Genomic DNA, 22,058 nt, shown 5'->3' with positions numbered 1-22,058 from the left:
TTTACTGGAATTTCCTGAATCTACTCCAATGTCTTATGTTCTTTCAGTACTGGGAGATGTGTTTACTACAGCCTATAACTTGCCCAACAGACAGCTTTCTGCCCCCAGGAAACCAGATAGATTGTATAAAGGTCCTCAGTCTTTTAGGATTTTCTTTTCTAACCCTGAATCAGACCCAGCTGTGATATTTCTGGTGAACCTAGCTGGTGCTAAACATCTGGTTAATACCAGTCCCTTACATTCTTACAAGGATGGGAAAGCTTCTGATAAATTTGGTGAAAAACGTATACTCTTATGCAACACTTATTTTTAGAATTTTCAGTTGTCAGGTTCATATGTTATGTCTAAAGTGGCTATCCACTCTATGAAATGTGCTTATAATACCTTAGGGCTGCTGCTGGAACTGTTATGAGGAAGTTTATTTGGTTGCATACTCAAAACCTTCCTGAGAATGTTAAGTCTTACATTTTGAATTCTCCCTTAAACAGAGAGGTAGTCTTTGTACGATCTGTTGCGGAGGTCCTCAAAATGTGTGATGACAGAGATAGGCTGTTTCAGGGAACCTCACGGATTTTTCATCCATCCTTCCTTCAAGTTTGTCAGGAGGTTTAATGTTATCTCCGCTGTTGTTAACAAAAAGTGAAATAATCAGACAACAAGCTACTGGTTTACAGACTTTTAAGAAGGTAATGGCAGGGAGGCTTCACGATGAAAAGAGGAATCCCCCAGAATAAAGTACAATCTAGCAAGTCTGAATGACTATCTTCAGACTCTGCCCCGATCCTGGCAAATCTTTAATCCTTCTCAAAAAATCTGAACCACTTTTTCTCTTTTGCAACAGATACTCTCAGACAAATGGGTTCTGAAAGTAATTATACAGATACAGATGGCAGTAGGAATATCTTTTCTCCACTGTACCACCTAAGTAATACCTGCAAACCATAACCCTAACCTTGCCCTTGCCCCTAACTTTAATGTGCATCTTAACTTAAAATAACCCTTCCTATAACACTACCACTACACAAGACGAGCTGTCTTGTGTAGTGGTAGTGTTATAGGAAGGGTACACATTGTTTATCCCCTAACCTAACCCTGACCATAAACACACAGAATCACTCACTCACTCTATTCCCTTTCCTAACCCTTACCCTAACCTACACACACACACTCTCCTAGTGTATATCCCACTTTCCTGTTTTGATGCAGCAAATACCCAACAAAATATCCGTGCAACAAAAAAGACATTCGACCAAGAAACCCTGCACTTTCAGCTGTCAACCAAAGCAATGGTTGACCAAACACTGTATTCATTTGTATATGTGAATCATCAACCTAGTTAATGTACAACTTCTAAAGCTCAGTGTGGTTGTGTGTATAGCAAAAGTATGTTTAGCTGCTGAGAATGTTTGTATCTGTAAGATTCAGCCTCATTTTTCTGGATATACGAGGGAAGGCCAAAGCTGTTTTATTCCTATTGCCCACATGGGTATATGAGTCTTGAAATCCACATTCAGAAAGCTAATTGGCCTGTAAGGGCCTGAAATACAAATGATGCTCTTTTAACTTTAATAATATTGTAGTTTATGCTATCTTCCCAGATAATTGCTAATCTTGCAAATTTAATGTCAGTAGTATGTAGAAAAAGATCAGATGCTTGTCTAAAGTTGCCCTGTGTTTGTTCAGGGCTGAAGAACCTTAGTGATTTGGATGTATTATTGAGGGAAGCCTTTTGTTTTTAGTGGCCTTCACAGTCTTATCTATTTTATAATCCAAGTGCACTAAGCCATTATGAGCTGCATTGTGGGGGAACCTTTTTATCAGTACTGTAATAAGTTGCATCTTGGATGATAAAGTAAACTTGTCCAAATGAGGCTAGGAAGGGGATTTGTAGACTTCAGCTGGTTAAGACATCCCTTAGCTTTTGAGTATTTTGAAGTCACTGTTGACTGTCAACAGTTCTTGGTTTATACACAGTAGCTATAAATGGTGTATTTGGGGAAATAAGGTTTTAAAACTGTAATGAGTTACATATCTCACAGCAATGGAAGGAAATGTGTCATTATAAAGTTTGGTGTAATACTCCTGAATGTGGTATAGTATCCAAAGTATAATTAACTGTGTATACTTTTAATATTAATACCTACAATACTGTTTTGATTTTTCTGCAAGGTTAGTCTTCTAACTAGCTTTTCATATATTTGAGGGGGCATGGGGAAATATTAAAGCTTTATCATCAAAGGAAACATGGTGTTTTTGTATGTTGGGCTCTTTTTTTTTTTCTAAATAAAGTCTTTGTATAGAATTTGTATAGAATTTCTCCATCTCCCTTGGGAAGGTAAAGTAGTTAACAGTTGACGTCATATAAGTGATCTGCCTCCAGTTTTACTTAGCTGAGCACTGACCCTAGTTCTCAGTCAACTATGGATAGATGACCTAATATCCCACTAAAATGCTGAGTGTTCCTGTGTGATTTTTTTTTAAGTAATGTCAAAATCAAACATTAACATCAAAGCCTGTAGTAATTCATTTTTAAAAGAAGCTGCTGACAACCTCCAAATTTTGGGGGAAGTGGCTTAGGAAGCAGAGGAATGAAGTGACTAGTGGTCTTATGTTGGAATGAGTATTGTAGTTGTCATATATGCCTAATTGGTCCTAAGGCAAATATATTTTGCTTGTTCTGCTACAAATATTGTGTGCATTAAAATAACAAGTAAAAAAAGCTTTTGATCTGAGTGCCCAGGTACTAAACATGCTTCTGTTTTCATATGAGCGAGACTAAAATTGCTGATGCTTGTATTGTATACTTTGTAGATGGCAGATCACTATAATATTCGGTTAATGATGTATCTTCCTGCATAAAATTTGAAAGGAGGTTAATAATCTATCTAGCTTACCTGGCCAGAATTATTCATTTTTTAATACAGTGGACGTCAAAGGACTGCTTTTAAGAAAATGGTTGAGCTTCTTTATTGCACTTGATTGTAAATATGATACTATTTAAGGTAGCTGCTGTCATTATTTTTTCTAAGAAAATGTTTATTAATTTAACATGGTTACAATATGTGCACAGAAAGGAGAAATTCAACTTCACATATTGTTATACAGTGTTAGGAATATGTTGAATCATCAATGTAATTTTATACAATTAACACATTAAGAATCTTGGCATTTCAGTAGCAACACTTTAAGGCTGTCCCAACAACTGAAGGTCTTACTATGAGTTGTAGATCTTATTCTGATCACTTCTTTTTTCAGTTTTACATGGTATTTTTGTTACATTTAAAAATTCTTTGAACATAGGAACTAAGTTTGATTTCCATATTTTTTTATAATAACTTTTCTGGCAACTGCCAAGAGAGCCCAAAAGAGTGTTTGCTCTTTGGCTTTTACAGATATGGGAGGTAAAATGTTCAGTAGTATTGCTTATCTAGTTAAAGAACAATCATTAGACCATAACCCCTTAAAGACACACTTCTCTTCCCAATATACATTTATTTTTTTCACAATCCATAACCATGTATTCAAACAGCTTTTACATATTTACTACATCTCCAACAAACTGAAGAAGTCATTTTACTAAACTTACAGATGTTATATGGAGTAACAAACATTCTATGTATATATTTCCACATAAAAAACTTTCCAGTATAAACATGAAGTTTGAATAACTGAAGTACCAAACTTTATTCTTATCATCTGTTGAGTCACTCAATCCACCACTTTCTAAAAAATTCCATAATTTTGCATCAAAATTATTATTAGGAGTAGTAGTAGTAATATTCATATTTAACTGATTAGCTTGGACAAGCTTCCTTTGTATGTCAGTCGACCTTTGCTAACAGCATTCATATATTCATATAATAGGGGAATAAAGTTATGTTCCTTTTCACTCATATTATCCACAAATTCAGCTATTTTCTTATTGAAGGATAATATTAACTGGCTAGCAGATTCATCTAACTTGTATTCTTTCATTAAATATTGAGGGGGCTTAGCTTTTCCTTTTTCAAAGCAGTCAGACCATAATACAAATCCATTCCTTGTTAGTAAATTCATTTTTAACATTGTTCTGAATTTTCTTAAATCTAGAGGTATGTGTAGTAGGAAAACACAAAAAAATCCATTTTGGTATTAATGCAGTTTTAAAAACACATTTCTTACTTGTTTTTAAGAATTAATTTCTTATATGCAGAGTCTAAACAATGAAATTAATTTCCTTCTAAGGTAAAGTTTGTTAACCAAATGAAAGGATTATTACATATTTGTAATATATCATCTTTAATAAACTTATAAGAATTTAGTATAATCTGCTCCTAGATGGTTTTCTATTGGCTAGTGTAGGTCAAGTCTATCCAGAGTATAATACAGTTAGAATGTGTAGCAATAGAATAAGCTTCTACATCTAGGAAGCTAATACCACCTTTTATAGTATTTCTATAAGCAATACTCTGATTTTAGGATACTATAAGAATGAAGTTAAAGTTTTTTCCCATTTTCCTTAAATGTTTTTATCAGGTATTAAAGCTATTGAATACAATATATATATATATATATATATATATATGTGTGTGTGTGTGTGTGTGTGTGTATATATATATATATATATATATATATATATATATATATATATGTATAAATCTAGGGTGGTATAATAATTTTAATAAGCACTAACCTATCCTCAAAAGTAAAAAAAAACATTCATTCCATTTTTTAATAAGAAGCAACACTTCAATTACTTTTCAGAATTATTACTAATAATCTTACTCACATCTGGATAGATTTTTATTTCTAAATATTTTAATTCTTTTCTTCCCAGTTATATTTATATCTATCTTTAAACTTAATATCTAGTAATTAACACTAAAGTTTCACTTTTATTTCTGTTAAATTTCAGCAGTGATACTTCTTGAAACTTTTCAATTTCTTCATCTATTTCTTCGATCAAATAATTAAAATCTTTTACAATTAGTAAATTATCATCTGGAAAAAGCTGTATGTTAGATCGACAATTTAGAATCCATCAATTTTTCTATTGCCTCTTATATTATAAGCAAAGAGTTTGATAACTAATGCAAATAGTAAAGGGGGCACCCTTGTTTTGTGCCTTTGTTTAATGTGAATCCTTGAGAAATGTAAGATCCAATTTTAACATATGCTTTGGATTAACTCTATGCATGTTTTTAATATTCCAATAAACTGTTCTAGAAATGCAAAGGATTCTAAGTTTTAAACAAGTAGTTCCAATCTACAGAATCAAAAGGTCTCTCCATATCTAAGCTAATTAGGGCCAATTTATTCATTCTGTTTGCTAAATCTAAGATAGTTACTACCCTTTTTATATTATTGTATTTTAATCTATTGACTATAAATCTATTTGATCTTTAACAGTTAATTTAATTATTATATCTCTTAGTCTTATGGCGAAAATGGAATTAAATATTTTATAGTCCACATTTAATAATGAAATTGGAGACTAACTTATTATCCTTTCCTTGTTTAAGTATAGGTGAGATTACAGAAAATTTCCATGAGGGAGGAATTATTTTGTCCCCATGAATTATCCTGAAAGCTTGACTCAGTAATTCTAAAATAATAATTAATGGAAACTGACTATATAATTCCGTACTTAAAACATCTAACCCTGGAGCTTTACCATTTTTTTAGGCTTCTTTAACTTCTGTCAGGGTAATGGGCTTATTCAACTGAAATATTTGTTAGTTATTTAGCTTACTGATATTCTGATATTGAAAAATAATCCTCTTGAATCAGAACAGTGCCAGGTTTGTTTTTCTTTAATGCTGACTGTGACGATGTGAGGTATTGCTGACTGTGATTATGTGAGGTATTGCTAGCTATGCCAGGAGAAGTCAGGCAGTGGATGTGTAACATATGCCAGCATAGTCAGCTGGTGTTTTGTAAAGAATTATATGTCATTTGTATATCAAACTGATTTGAACAGATGCTTGTGTTGAAACATGCATTTGTAAAGCTGCTTGTGCTAAAACAATGCACCAACAGTGGGACCTACTGGATGGAAAAAAGAAATACACCTGCTTATGTATTATAACTGTTGAAATTAATATTGTAATAGAGGATACTGGAAGAGAAGAGGTTAATCTCAGTCCAGCTACCATTGAAAAATAGTCTGAAATGAAATTACCTGGCAGGCCATAAAGACTGTGTCTCACAGGTCTCAATGCAGTCAGAAACAAAATCTATGTACTAGTAAGCTTTCTTCATTATCTGTAGCAGTTAACTAATTGCTGCCCTGGAAGGTGTTGAAATGGTTTTATGGCTTCCAGATGCAATAACACATCTCTGTGAATATGATAACACACATGTGCAAGATTCTGGTTCAGTTTCTAATAAAGGGGGTGGTATGGGAACCAGAAGTCAGATGACCAGATGTATATGATGTCATTCTGTAATCCAGCCTAAAATGATCTTTTTAATACTAGATGAAACAGATGTCTCGAAGCAGTCTGTTTTTAACACCTAACATGGAAGGATCACTTTCCTACTTTATCTTGCCTTGCTTTAGTCATTAACCAGGAAATAGTAATTCTTTGAATCAGCCAGGAAAATATAGTGAGATGAGTTAAGTATTTTTCTGTATCTGGGTGAATCTATTCATCTGTGTTATATTTTAATATTTCCTGTGATAGAAACTCTAGTGTTGATTGTAAATAGATATTTAGTATTTTCATGTTATGTTATTATTTATTATTAAATGTATTTAAACTTCTTATTGTGGCTGTTCCTTTAGAGAATAGTTTAACCTTTACGAGTACTTATATTTATTTGGTGACACTGTGGCCGCTCCTGAAAACTAATACCATTTGTATTAATATTAATTTTACTCAGTGTAATTGGATACCCTTATAAGAGCCTTAGAGTAGCTGACTTTGAAATGTCTGGTGGCAGTAACTACATTATAGTCTGGGCATAGGGGCATAGCTAGTAAATCTGTGCCAGCCTTTCCCCGGGGAGAGAGAGTTTTGTGTGTGTAAATCAGATCTCAAAGTGTGTGTATGTCAGCTGCTTGAAGCAGGGACACAGAGCACTTGTTTCATAGAGAGAGTGATGGCAGACTTGGCTTGGACATTCAGCTGAAGATTCAGCTTTATAGCTGTGCCATGGGGAGTCTTACTGGGGACCTGGCGAGAGAGAGACTCGGACTGAGTGAGTTCCCTGTGTGCTCTTAAGGGAAATTGTGCTTGATACAGAGAGCTGCATCTGGAAATACTATGTGGATCTATTTTTGCTCCAAGTGGACGTCCCTCACCAGTGTCAATGGTGAGGATTCAGGCCCAGAGGAGTACACGTCACACTGACTATCCTAGTTCTCCTTACTTGTCAAGTCAGTCCATCCATCCATCTGTCATCAACCCCTTTTGCCATTTTGCATATGGGGTCGGGGTGTCACTTCAACGGTGACAATCATTTCGAGCCAATTTTTACACCACCGGGTGGCTAGCCCTGCAGAGGTAGGTCATCCGTACTACTCACTTGCACACACAGTCGCACCTACAACCAATTTAGAGTGTCCAATCCACCTACTGCATGTCTTAGGAATGTGGGAGGAAACCGGAGCACCTAGAGGAAACCCTTATGACCACAGGGAGGATATGAAGATTCGACACAGAAAGCACCCCAGCTGAAGCCGAGAACCTCTTGCTGTGAGGCAACAAATCTAACTGCTGCACCACCGCAGCTGCAAGTCAGTCATTTGATAGTTAAATATGTTCATAAAAATACTGATTTGGGAATATAACAAAGATGGTTCATAAACCTGTATGATATAGTAACAAAAAAAAAAACTTTAGAAATAATGTTTCACCCCCAAATACAGCAGTTGGACACTCAGAATGTCATCCATGCAGCATGTAAAATACATGTGCACTTATAATATGCAAGTATTATATTGATAAGGCAAGTTTAGTTGTCTAACAAACTGTTTATAAATTAGAGCAAAAAGAAAATAAACTTATGTATGCAGTAGAGGGCTAATTCCTAAGGGAAGACCTGTTTGTCATTATACCCATCTGCACATTTTAACTGATGCAGTTCAGTCCAGAAGCTTTAAGGCTAATATAGTTGCAACTCATTCAGCAGATGTGATTTTTATTTTTAACTGTGTTTGTAGACTGATCTGAGTGGATTGTTTTGAAATGTGGCCGGGGCAAGAGGGCAATTAAATCCGTAACATAAAATATGTCAAAACAGTGCAGCTATACATTTCAGAATGCAAAGAAAATATTACAGCTGTGCACTGCCAGACAGCAAAAACAGTACAACTTTAAAATGTCAGAGATCTAAAACCCATTACATATGGCTTCAGTACTCAAAAATGTCTAACTGTAACATTTGTATGAGAGAGAGAGAGAGAGAGAGCATGCATTTGCTGGACAAAGGCAGCATTGCCACACAGTATGGTGAGGTGTCAGAGTTTGGTCATGCATTTTTGAAAGACTGTTTTCTTTATAACCATCAGAGTAATACCAGTTTGCATTAAGCATTATATGCATAACGTAAAAGTTATATAAAATAAGGCAATGAATCTAGGGATACTTTTTTCTCTAAAATTAGGAAGAAGAAAGCTTCTGAAGACCTACTCTTCAAACTCCTGAGTGATTTCACCTCCATCTCTTTAACAATGCTTAGGAATTTCACCGAAGTAACGTCATTGCTGCATCACCAGATTCTTTTGGAAAATTAGGTTTCCTCCTCTCCGTGGAGAGCTGGTTTGTTCCATCGAGTTTAATGTTCTGCTTTCACAAAAGGAGGTAGCTTGATATGATTGGCTGCCATAGATTATAAACCACTTGCAAGGTCTTCCCTTGTTTATATTTCAGAAAATGGATGCTGGTCTGGAGCTGTGGTATTCTTTTGATGTTTACTTGCCTCCCTGCAGTGGAGTGGGATGAGGAAAGGCACATGTCTCACTCCCCCTTCCCAACACATGGAGGCCATGTCCATGCAATTACTCTGTAGCATATAATGTTCTGTGGAGTTTACGAAAAGACAGATCATTTGCTGGTAGTTACTTTTCAGGTGATCACAGGTGCATTGATGATATGCTTAAATCCGATAAGAAAATTATACTAAGAATCAAAACAGCTTTTTCTAGGCTGATGAAATCTATCCTTTAGATTTTCTGTGAGTACATGGAAATACAAGTTTATGTAAGTATGTCTTTTAGTGCAGATTTTGAACCAAAGGCCTATATACCATCAAAAGGCTTTGGTAAAACTTTGCACCATTTTAAGGAAATTGTTAATGTGCTTCTGGTGGATGTTTTTAGATCATGGAGGAAAAAGGTAACACTAAGTGAAGAGATTATTTATTCTGCTGTTAGATCTAATAACTTATCATGTGTAGTTCCAGATCAGGTCCAGAACACATTTGGAAAACTATCCTAAAGCTGCTTGCAAACTACTCCAAGTTAGATCCACGCCCTCTACAAATCTCTGATTGTGACCTTTAGGGAAACTAAGTAGGGCATGAAAAAAGGGAAGCTGGCTGCAGTTACCTTAGACACAATGAAATTATATTTTTTGGGGGGATTCCGTGAAGCACATTATGTCAGGTGGTGAGTCTTCTTTCCACCACATTTACCATCTTGTATTGTTTGGATTTCTTACTGGAGCTGTTTTGACTTGAAAAAATGTGAACATAACACATTGAGAGGAATCATGTTTTGTCTGATAATAAGGGTTTGAAGGCAGTTACCTGATGACATACATAGGCACATGTTGAAAACCTTGCTCTCCCTTGTAGCACTTTCTATATACCCCCCAATTACCTCTATTGTTTATTAAGTTAGCAAGGGCAGGGGGTGCTCCCATTACTCCCAACCACTGTTTTCAAAAACTGGACAGGAGGTGGGTTAAAGGGAAACCAGCCTCCATCCACACTAGTGAAATTATAGAGAGAGCACAACAGTGCTTTCTGGAAAAAAAAAATAAATAAATAAACTACACAGACAACCTGGAGTTGTGCAGAGCAGGGCTGTGCAAGCCAGGATTCTCAGAAGACGGTTAATGAGGGATTGGTATGTTAAAGTATAAACATACACACACAAATGCGTACATGCATATAGACTCATAATAAATAAGGCATTGATTTAATCAAGTGCATAAGGTTCTTTAAAAGAGCAATGTTTTGCTTGTTCATGTTCTTGGAACTATGGGAAATTTCAACAGTGATTGAACAGGTGAGAACTACACTTTAAAACCGAGTTGCAGATACAGCTGTAAATCTTCATTCTACCACCTTGTTTGAGCTCAGCAATTAAGTGTAGCCAGTGCCTGTCGGTCAGCGAGTGCAACCCAAAGAAATCATTCCTGTTTAGAAAGCCAGTCTGTCACAGGGTGCACATATGTACTCAAAAACAGCATGCACACCTACTGCCAGTTCACCTAAGGCATGTCTTGGGAATGTGTGATGAAACCAAAGCACCTGGCAAAAACCCAAATGGACACTGAGAAAACATGCTGTTTTCACATAGACTGGCCCTAGTAGAGAACCAAATTTTAGCCAGGTGTTGTGAGGCCGCAATATATTCTGAGATAGTCACATGATGAGAAGAAAGCCACTGGGCCACTTCAGCTTTTACACTTGTGTTTAATGAATTTTACTAAGTTAGTGAAAATTGTAAAGTAATGTTAAAATTGTAGCACAAGTGCTTGGGTTTATGCTTTTATTACAATGTATATATGGATTAATACATGTTAACTTTTAACTTCTGCAAGGAATGTTTTCATTCCTCTGTTCTTCCATGTAGGACGTATTCTGTTGGAGAACATTGAAGAATGAGTTAATATGACTGGGAATCATAAGGTTACTGATTCACATGTCAATTATTTAAAATATGTGACAAAAGTTATCTTTTAATTCTATCAATCTAACTGATTTTTTTTTTCTTTTGTGTGTTTTTTGTCTTAACGTCTCTTGAATATTTAATATAGAAATCTGACCTATGGATGTGCTGTTGAAGTCCGAGGAAAACTGATGAAAAGTACTTATGCAAAGCAAAATATTGAGCTGCATGCTGAAGATATCAAAGTTGTTGGGCCTTGTGATCCAGTGGTACGATATCACATACATATTGGCATTTTAATTTGCTGTTTGTTACACAGTGCAGTTAGTTTCACCAGTACTGTTCATGTTGTAATTAAGGAATGTTGATTCTATAGTATCCTTTTTACCTTTGTAGTGGTTAAAAATTGGGGTTTAGGATATCTAATCATAGTTAGATCATGTGAAACACAAAAAAGCAACTGAAAATCAAGCAGTTTTGCCAGGCTGCACCCCGCATCCCCTTAAATATAACAACATCAAGGATGCACAGAAGTTGGAAAAACGGTAACTTGCACCAAGTTGAGCTTTTGATAAGATGAAACTACAGTAAGCTTTTGTGTTCCATAGAAAATGTTTTTTTTTAACCTTTATTTCTTGCCAGAGCAAAAAACAGTTTGCCAAATGCCCGAACTGTATGTGTTTATGTATTCATGTAGTCTGTCTTACTACCTCCGTGACATTCTCAGTAGCATCTTATTATTACTCATTCTTGCCTTTTTGTAATAGGTTTTAAAGTACATGAGCTACAAGTCATACTCTTGATATGTAAACATGAGACTTGTTGGTTTGTATATTCACACAGGTTTGTATTAACCTGATAAAAAGTTAGTCTTTTCATGCTGTGGTTACATTTAATTTGCTAGCCTTGTAAGTAATTTTCCATGGGTGAACAGAGCAACATTTGTAGGGAAATAAAATGTATCCTGGTGACCGTGGAGCATTGCTTTATTTTTACCACTTCCATGGTGTAGAGGTTTTGGCTGGCTGTCCTGGATGACCTGCATCTGATTAGCAGCCTGGTTGCTGGCCAAGAAGAGGTGGGATGGAGTGGTCAATGATGGCTCACATGTCCTTTTGGCAGGGGGTGGGAGAGTGAGTTGGTTTTGTCTTGCCACTGGAACATCATCTGGGAGAAGGCCCAGAATTGCATTTGATAGTCATAGTGATGCCAGTGTTTGAACCATATAAGAAGTGCAGGCATTGTACTCTCTGAATAACTGCCTAGTTCCCTGGGTTTTGTCTTTCAGTCCTTGGTATCCTTCATTGCTGGAGCTTGGAGATGAATGAATGGATTATTAGGTACAGTAAGTCCCTGTGGTGATGTGGCCAAAACATTGCTTAAAAATAAATAAGTGGATTAAAATAAAATCTACAAATGATTCTACATTTAGCATGATGGCACATGGAATAAAAATTACATCACTAAATAATAGCTGACACAGAGAAGATGTGAAGTTAATGGTTGCATTTACTACCTTTAGTATGATGATTGAAGTGTTGCTTCAAATGTCAAATGAGCCTGAACACCGTACTTATTTTATGATGAGGACTACCTGGATATTGATTGCTCACCAGAAATGATACTGGCACCAGCAATAAAGGAAGGCTGCCTGGGATGGTAACTACAGAATGAGGAAGTTTGGCTGCAATATAAGGAGAACAAAGAAGCCGCTCTTTTTCAAACTATGTGGAAACAAGACTTTTAAATATTGTGAATCCATTTAAGAATTAAAAAAATATAGACTTGTGACCAACTGGGAGTTTTGACTATAGTGTGGGAATGTTATACTGAATTTAAAGTGACATATAAAGCAATTATAGTATACTTGTATACACCTTTAAGGGTAGTTTGTGTTTTGTTGGTCAGTTCAGATGTTATTTGGTGGTTGGCTAGGTCATTTTTGTTAGTCAGTGCCTTAAGAGAAGCCATGATAATTATGAGGACACTGAGGCACACACACGTACACATGCACACACAAAATTGTGTGGTGTGATTTAACATTTGCAAATTAAAGGGACATCTCTATATTTTAGTTTGACTGTCTGCAACTCTGTAACAACTACTCATGAAGAGATTAATAAACCCAAGATTGATGTTGTTGTTGAAGATGCAAGTCGATGACAAAGGAGGAGAGAACTATGGTTAGCAAATGTTTGTCATGAATGACTTGTTACAAGTCGGGAGGGGGGAATTGATATCATATAATGGGTGGCTGTAACTTGTTTGTACATATTCTGTTTAAATGTACCAGGACAGGTTGTAGTGGTCCACCTGCCCTCTGTTATTTTGTAACCCCCTCCTCCTCCATGTTTAATGTAGCTATGTTGCAGGGATTTATCAGACTGTGTCAGTCCTCTTACAGCTGGAATTAATAGTTGGAATTTATTTTAATTACTACATAGCCACAATACCATTTGTCATGTTTTTATACATTAGTGAACAAGAAAGAGTACATTTTTGTTAAAATGACGAGGCAAGCTAGCAGACACTAAAACAGCATTTGCTGGTTGCCATTTATTGTTTTTAGTTTAAAAGTTCTATGTTCTTTGGTTGCTGTTTGTAGTTTTTAAAATTACCTTATTGTTGACAAGATTAGCTGAAAGTGCTCAGTTCAATACCTTATGTAACACAGTTAAGCAAATTATTAAAAGTTGCCCACCTGATATTACAGTTTCACTAGAGAAGGAAAATTCAAGAAAAGGATATTTCATATGCAGAAGAGAGAAATTCATTTAGTAAGTAAATGAATATACATTTTTAACTGTTTTTTAGCCGTTTTAACTGATTTTCTGTTGCACTGTTTGGACTGGTTTTCCTGCACTTTGAATTTTCTAATACTTGTGTATTTTGTAGCATAGGCTAGATTCAGATTTGTTGAATCTAGACTGGCATTATCTGAGTGCTAAAACTAACCATCTTATATTAAGATTGCCCCCCTGCACCCTTGTGGCAAATAGTGTAGCAAAGAACCCTTCTGAGTTGGAGATTGCTGGAATAAGGCTCAGTATCGAACATTTCCATTGGCCAGCTTGTTTGATAATTGCTTCACTTGTTTTATAAAGGGTTCACACAGTTGCTACAAAAGCCCTGGGTTTGCGCCTGTTTTAACTCAGCTCCACAGAGTATGGCGACTAACCACTGCTCTACTATCTTCATATGAGCAGTCTGAGGCATCTGTGAGTAGTACACCTTCACGCAGCACCGCGCAGTGGAAGTAACCACTGGTTGCTGTAGATGCCAAAGCTAAAGTAGATTTATTTTCCCTTAGAAGCTGCCTGTGCTCCAACTGAGGACTCCCATAAATTGCACTTAGCTGCTCGGATAGCACCTCACCTGGCTTTCTACAGTATTTGTCACTTTAACTGAAATCTCCTAATTCCTAATAGTCTCGTACCCCTTGAGGGCCCCAATATTATACACCCACCATTAAACTCTCAATTAAACCACATCCTTACTCATTAAAGTAAGCATATTTACACCTAGTATTATGGATGGTCAATCCAACTGTGTTTCTTCTGCCAGCCTGATTGATATGGGTATCTTGAGGCAGTGTTGCAATTACCTCATGTACTGACAACCTGCTACTCCTAAACCACTCTAGTTCAATTTGTGAGAGATGCATATACACTAAGAATTTGGAATCCTTGTCCTCTCATCCACAGAACAGCGACACTGAACAGGTTGTCAGCCCACATACTGCACCTCCTGCACAAACCACACTTTCAACACATAAACCATCATACATGGAGGTACTTGCCAGAAATTTACCTAAATACCAGAGACCTCTGAAACCCAAGCATGCTGCACCTAATACAGTACCTACAGCACTCAATACACACAAAATCACAAGCACAAGTGTCTCACCAAACAAGTCCTTAAGGCAAATCACATCTAAACAAACATTTTTTGGTCATAGGCAACACCACAGTGAGACATACAGCTGTACCACTCACCAGGCTGGACAAGGAGAAAGTTACGGTCAGCTGTCTGTCAGGTGCCAGGATCTGCCATATCACACACACGCTTAAGTCTGTCCACAACAAGTACCATTATGACTCTATCATAGTTCATGCTGGTATGAATGACTTGAGATGTTCCTTACTGGACTGTATGAAGAGAGACATGACTGAGCTCTCTGAATATGTGTCTTAAACAGATATGTCCCTAGCCTTGAGCAGCAATACTACCTTCACTTAAGATGATACCACAGTATAAACAAAAATGATTGACTTCAACAATTGGCTTAGTTTCTGGTGTCATACCTGTCAGCCTGGGATGACATGGTAGGTAGACCATGCTGCTTTGCCAGAGATGGTCTTCGTCTGTCACCTCTGGGATTTCAGTTACTGGCTAAGGCTGTTGCCTCCCCCATAGTGCCTTTTTTAGGCAATGTCATAACAAAATTCCTAGCATAAAAAGATCTTCAAAAAGCAACATCAGTATTATGCTGCTAAACGCTAGGAGATTAAACCTAAAACTACACTCACCAGAAACAGCCCTCACCTTAGAAGATGCTAACATCTGTGTAGTCACAGAGACTTGGTTCAAGTCCGCGGAAAGCACCCCGGCCATACTGGGTTATAATGCCTTCCACACATTCAGACCACAAACTGAAAGTGTGAGAACTAAAGGAAGTGGAATATCAATATTCATCCAAGATAAACACACCTCTAGATTGGTTAAACAAAATGATTCCCTTGAACTAATCCAGGTCCAGTTGACTGTAGGTAAGACCCCTCTCCAAGTTATTGCCAGTTATAGGATCCCCTCCATGAACCAGGATACCCACACTGCATACTTGAATCTACTTGAATCGCTCAAGATACAACCAAACACCCTGGTTTTAGGTGACTTTAACTACCCATCCAGAGATTGAGTAAATTATACATGTATACCTCTCAACTTGGAAATGTCAAAAAGCTGGACAAAGCCCATTAAAAATAGGTACAAATCTGTATGCTGATTAACATAAAATTTGTATACATTATTATGTACCCATGCCCAGGGCGGCCACGGTGGTGCAGTGGTTAGCATTGCTGCCTCACAGCAAGAGGTTCTCCGGTTTGATCCTCGGCTGGGGTGCCTTCTGTGCGGAGTCTGCATGTCCTCCCTGTGGTCGCCAGGCTCTCCGGTGCTCCGGTTTCCTCCCACATCCCAAAGACATGCTGCAGGTGGATTGGACACTCTAAATTGGCCCTAGGTGTGCGTGTGAGTGTGCCTTCTGTGGAAGGTTACGGGCTGGCAACTCGACACCGTAAAACTCCATTGGACAAGGTGATCCGCTGTGGCGACCCCTAACCGGGAAAAAGCCGAAAGAAGAAGAAGAAGATTATGTACCCATGCCCACTTCAATGAAATTGTGGAATACCAACTTTAAAATGTAAACTGAAAAACGGATATTTAAAACACCGACACTATTTCTGAAAGACTAAACGCAAAATATTACTCACTGGCAATTTGCAACCTTAATGGGGAGGGACCACTGTCTCCATGAAAGGCAACACAAAGTTAAAACACTTCAGTTCATTAGTATTACCGGAAAGTATAACTGCCTGTGTCAACAAACAGTGTACTCACATCAATACACTACAAAAATTGCTTCATTAATGTTTAACTTTCTTTGGAGCTTTGTAAATTCATGTAGGTGATACAGTAATAGAATTTAATGTGACTTTTCAGGTAAAAACTGTGTTTTAGTCTTCCTTTCCATTGACAAAAAAATAACAAAAATGCATTTTGCTTTCTCACAGTTACTTGTAACTGTCTTTGTCAATGCATTTGTAAAAGTGAAAAGCCAACTCGCCATGGAGTGGTTTGGCAACATTCACACATACATTGTGGCACATAGTGTCTCAGGTAGCACAACGTGTTTCACTCTTTTTCATACCTTACATATCCAAACCCCTTCTTAATAAGAAGCTTTGTAAGTTTCCACTAAGACATAGTCAAAATAAATGGACTGATGTTAAGTTGTCAATCTCGCCTTCATTCTTGCTGGATGGGTTCGGAGCCGATCCTCGGCTCCGATTCGGCACTTGCTTTAGCTCGAGAACTCCTTTTACCAGCTCGAGGCAACCCTATATCCCATGATGCAAGGCGGAACTACCTCAGATCTCGTTTGCCGCTTAGCGAAAGAGGTCTCCTTTGCCAGCTGAGGTAAGTTTTTCTTTGTAAAATAAGAAAAAGAGTAGTTAGGGGTTTATTTTTCCCTTTTAGTGTCAGTTTAGTCTGTAGTTAGTTACAGCCCACCCTATTCCCTTGTTTTCAAACTTTTTATAATCTTTAGTCTAAAGTTTTTTAGTCAGGCCTACTTCCCCATTGGTTATTCCCTTCCTGTGTGTTTGTGTAAGGGATTAATTTGTGTGTTTGTGGGGATTGTTTATGTTTCCATCCTCCTAGGATGTCAAAGGAAGGCAAGGTCTCAGGCTTCAAGAAGTGTGACCAGTGCTGTCAGAAAATGTCTCTGACAGGCGGTCACACTTCTTGTGTTTATTGCCTGGGGCCTTTGCACCTGCAGGACTCCTGTGCTTTATGTCATGCTTTTAGCCAGAGAGTCCTGCAGGAAAGGAGGAATAAACTCATCCTCCGAGGCTTACTTAAGCCAGAAGGTTCTCCTCCTAAATTAGGGTCAGGAAAACCTTCTAAACCACCGAAGGCTCAGGCTACAGTGTCCAAGCCTCCTCCGGTGGCTCCGGCTCTGTCGGAGCCGACATTGGCTCCGGCTGGAGCCGATACATCTGCTGTTCGAGTAGTGGGTTCGGCGCCGACCGGCTCCGATACCCTGACTACTGTGGCCTTGTCGGCTCCGGCTGGAGCCGACACTTTATCCAGCATCGGGCGAGATATCCTCGGCTCCATCTGGGGTTCAAGGGACTTCGGCTCCGATGGCTTCGACCTGTAAGAGATCCCGGTCCCCTTCTATACTGAGTATCCACTCGGCTCCGGGGTCTCCTCTTTTGTCGGAGCGGAGCCATCGGAGCCGATCTTGAGATCTTCCAGGCTGTCTGACCACGATTTAGAGAGGGTGGTAAGCAGGCTGTTGAAGTTTCAGGCACTGGCCCAAATGCTCCATAGCCCGTCTCAACAGACTTCGGCTATAGCCCCAATCCTTGAACTTCCTCCTCCGACTCCACACCGCAGTTCGGAGCCGGAGCTTCTCGGGACAGCGACTGTTTCGATGCCGGAGCCGATACATCCTTCGGCTCCGTCGTCCTCGGCTCCGATCTCCTCCTTGAGACTTTCCTTGGAGGGATCCGGTCGTCGGGTTTCCACTGTCGGCTCCGAGGGGGCTAGTGGCATCGGACCCTTGTCCCACCCCGCTCTCCCTCTCGGAGCTTCGGCTTTGGTAAGCTCGGCGCCGACATCGGCCTCGGAGCCTTCTCTCTCTTTGGAGCCGGCCATTCCTGTTTCTTCGGAGCGGGTGTGTTCCGGCCTCCCGGGGAGAGGAGCCTTTGAGGTGATGAGGAGTGTCCTGGCCTCTGAGCCTGGTCAACGGTCCATCCCTCTAGCTCCTCCCTCTTCAGTGCCTGCAGATGCCTCTTGCCAACCTCTTGCTCACAGGCCCAGGGATCCATCGCCCCAGGTTTCCCCACTGGGAATTTCCTCCTCTTCCGAAGTTTCTCCTGATCCTGCAGGGGAACCCCCTGGGAAGAGGACGTGTAAGAGGAAACACACAGACTACCCTGAGTCTACTACATCTGATACCGACTTAGATGAGTCGGAGGGTTCCCCACGATCCCCCTCTGAGGATGTCTCTTTTTCAGACATCCTGAGCTCCTCAAACAGAGGGGAATTGGCCTCCATTGACCCCTCCGAGGATGAGTCGGTATACCTGGGGGCTTTGGATCCCGACCCTCCACCTCCTGGGTGTCTCCGCCTTCGACCCACTCATGCAGGTAGTGGCTCGTAAGTGGGGCTCCAGGTTCTGTGGAACCTGTCCCCAGAAGACCATCCAAATTCATTACGGCCCTTCGGACAAACAGTTCCTTTCCAAGGGTGTTCCGGTGGATGCTATGGTGGTGGCGGCTGCCACTAAGAAGGAATGGCGGATCCTTCAGTACCTGTCCATCCTCCTAATAAGGACTCTAGGACCATGGACAGGTATGGAAAGCGGATGTTTTCTTCAGCGACCTTTGCTATGCTCGCTGAATTATCTTTGTCACTTCACCAGGCTTCAACGAGATGTTCTCAAGGAACTGGGAGAAGTAGTCCAGGATCCTTCTGCTGCTGGGGCTCAGGAAAGATTGCCTCGCAGCTTGCTATCCTGAATTCCATATCTAACTCCTCCATGCGGCTCATATCCTATGCGGCCGATGGAGCGAGCAGGGCCGCAGGCACAGGAGTTGCTCTTAGACGCCAAGCCTGGATGCGGCTTTGTAATTTTGGACCCTTTAAGGCGTCCTTCACTAATACCCCCTTTGATGGTTCGGCTTTGTTCGGACCTCAGGTGAAGGATACCTTGACCAGGTGTGAGCAGGACGGTAAAACTCTTTCTGCCGTTGGAGTCCAGTTTTCCACTCCTTCTAGACCATACCCCAAGGGTCAGAAGGGGGGGAAGATGTGGTTCCGTAAAGCCCAAGGAGCTACACCGGACACATGTGGTCAGTTTACCCCCAGAGGCAGAGGGGGTAACAATAATAGACGCCGCCCTAGAGGCAGGGGGGGTCCTCAGAACCAGGGCAACAGGGAGTCTCTTCCTGAGAAGCCCTTTCAGCATCCCTGAGGTGTTGCCCGACTGTCCACCCTTGGAGGCAGTCGGGGAAGGATTTCGCTGTACCCAGTAGCCTGGCAATCCCTATCTCAAGAGATGTGGGTACAGTCGATTATATCCGAGGGTTACAAAATCCCCTTCGAAAGGTTTCCCATACCTCTTCAATCCCTTCCAGACATCTCACCCGGTCAAAGGGATTTGGCAGAACAGGAGGTTTCAAAGCTCCTAGAAAAAAGAGCCGTCCAGACTGTGCCAGCAGACCAGGTAGGATCCGGCGTCTACTCCAGATTCTTTTTGGTCCCCAAAAGGACGGGAGATTGGAGACCAATATTAGACCTAAGCAATCTGAACAGATTTGTCAAGAAGGCAAGATTCCGGATGGTCACGCTTCAGTCCATTCTGCCCTTTCTGGGCAAGGACAACTGATGTGCTCTATAGACCTTCAGGATGCGTGCTATCACATAAAGATTCACAGACGCTCCAGAAGGTTTCTCCGCTGCTAGGGACCAGTCATTACCAATTCAGAGCCCTGCCCTTTGGCCTCACTTCAGCCCCCAGAGTGTTTACCAAATGCATGGCAGTGGTCACAGCTCATCTGAGACGTCGAGGATTCCAGGTGTTTCCCTATTTGGACAACTGGCTCCTCTCCGCCACCACCAAGTGTCAGCTTCTTCAGTCCAGAGACTACACTCTACAGCTTTGCAGGAGTTTGGGAATTTCAGTAAACTTGAAAAAATCTTTTCTGCTGCCTTGCCAATCTATCACCTTTATAGGCGCAGAGTTAAACACCGCCAAAATGTTAGCCAGACTAACAGATCAAAGAATTCTGGACATCCAAAAATTTGTTCGGCTTTTTGCAAAGCAACAAGATCAAAGCCAGATTTATACTGAAGGTTCTAGGTCTTATGGCTGCGGCCATTGTTCTTCTACCACTGGCTCGCTTCCACATGCCTTCTGCAGTGGATGCTATTCACGCAGTGGTCGTATCACAGTCTCCCGATGAGGCACGAAATCTTGGTAACACAGTCGTGCCGAGCTCATCTGAACTGGTGGATATCTTCCTCTTCTTCATCAGGGCCGACCCTTTATTCCCTCCTCCAGTTGCCACAGTCACTACGGATGCCTCTCTGATCGGGTGGGGGGCATTATCAGGGCAGGATGGTCCACGGACGTGGCAACCCATAGAATACCATCTGCACATAAATGTCCTGGAGATGAGAGCAGTGCTTTTAACGTTGCAAGCCCTCAACGACTTTCTTCCCACGGGGACTATTGCAGTGCAGACGGACAACATGTCTGTAGTCTGGTACATCAACAAGCAGGGCGGGACCAGGTCCTATCCGTTATGTCGAGAAGCTCTCAGACTTTGGCAGTGGGCGATCTCTTCTCAGCGATTTCTGATAGCAACGCACATCCCCGGCAGGTCCAACCTATTAGCGGACAGGCTGAGCAGATCCATTCTGATGCCTCACGAGTGGTCTCTCAATCAATCTGTAGTGGATCAGATTTTTCTGAAGTGGGCACTCCTTGTTGCGATCTTTTGCTCCTCCTCAAAACAACAAGTGCCCCGATTTCTTCACTCTTTCCCTTCCAGGCTAACCTCTGAGAGACTCTCTAACCCAGGATTGGCCGGGGACTTCTGCGCTTTTTCCTCCTTTCCCTTGATTCCACAAGTCATTCAGAAAGCCACCGTTTTGAGAGCCAAGTTGATCCTCATTACCCCATATTGGCCTCGACAAATTTGGTTTCCGTCTCTGCATCGTTACCTTCTGGTGCAGCCCTGGCATCTGGACCCAGTTCCGGATCTCTTGATCCACCAATCGGGTCAGCAGCACCGGGCCATTCATTCTCTCAACCTCACTGCTTGGTTGCTCCACTTCCTACCCTAGCCAGGCTACCGATGATTTCGGACTCAGTCAGAGACATTTTAGTCTCTTCCTTGAAGTCGTCCACTAGGACTGTTTATGCTAGCAAGTGGCGACGTTTTTCTATTTGGGCGAATTCCAGAAATATTGACCCCTTTACTGCTCCTGTACATTCGGTTTTAGATTTCCTGGCGGAGGTTTTTCATTCAGGATCCTCGTCATCTACAGTCAAAGTACAACTGGCTGCTATGTTGGCCTGCATGACAATAACATTATGTCTCATAGGTTATGCAAGGCCTTTCTTAGAGGAGTTTTCCTCCTAAAACCACCTGTAAAGCATCCTCCTCCGCAATGGGATCTAAACTTAATGTTGGCATCCTTGATACTACCTCCCTTCGAACCGTCTGCTTCATGTTCTTTGAAGTTATTGACCTGGAAAACTATATTTTTACTGGCTGTCACTTCTGCAAGAAGGGTTTCCGAGATTCAAGCTCTCTGCATCCGTTCCCCTTATTTGGTTTTTCATAAGGACAGGGTATCATTAAGAACTAACCCTTCCTTTCTTCCCAAAGTCGTATCTCAAACCAACATTAACCAATCTATAGAATTTACTAACAAC

At 40.2% G+C, this 22,058-nt stretch overlaps 1 protein-coding gene across 1 annotated transcript in view; it reads left to right on the top strand.

Moving 5' to 3' along the window:
* Positions 1–22,058, top strand: part of NARS2 (asparaginyl-tRNA synthetase 2, mitochondrial) — a 1,353,496-nt gene that overhangs the window by 78,297 nt on the left and 1,253,141 nt on the right. The window contains exon 3 of the mRNA XM_044072015.1: positions 10,971–11,091. Within this exon, the coding sequence (XP_043927950.1) occupies positions 10,971–11,091 (121 nt within the window). The remainder of the gene's footprint in view (positions 1–10,970; positions 11,092–22,058) is intronic.

The sequence above is a fragment of the Protopterus annectens genome, chromosome 5.part0, assembly GCF_019279795.1.
Source record: "Protopterus annectens isolate FY-2018-M chromosome 5.part0, PAN1.0, whole genome shotgun sequence".
Classification (NCBI taxonomy): domain Eukaryota; kingdom Metazoa; phylum Chordata; order Ceratodontiformes; family Protopteridae; genus Protopterus; species Protopterus annectens.
This window is presented reverse-complemented; position numbering and strand designations above follow the sequence as displayed.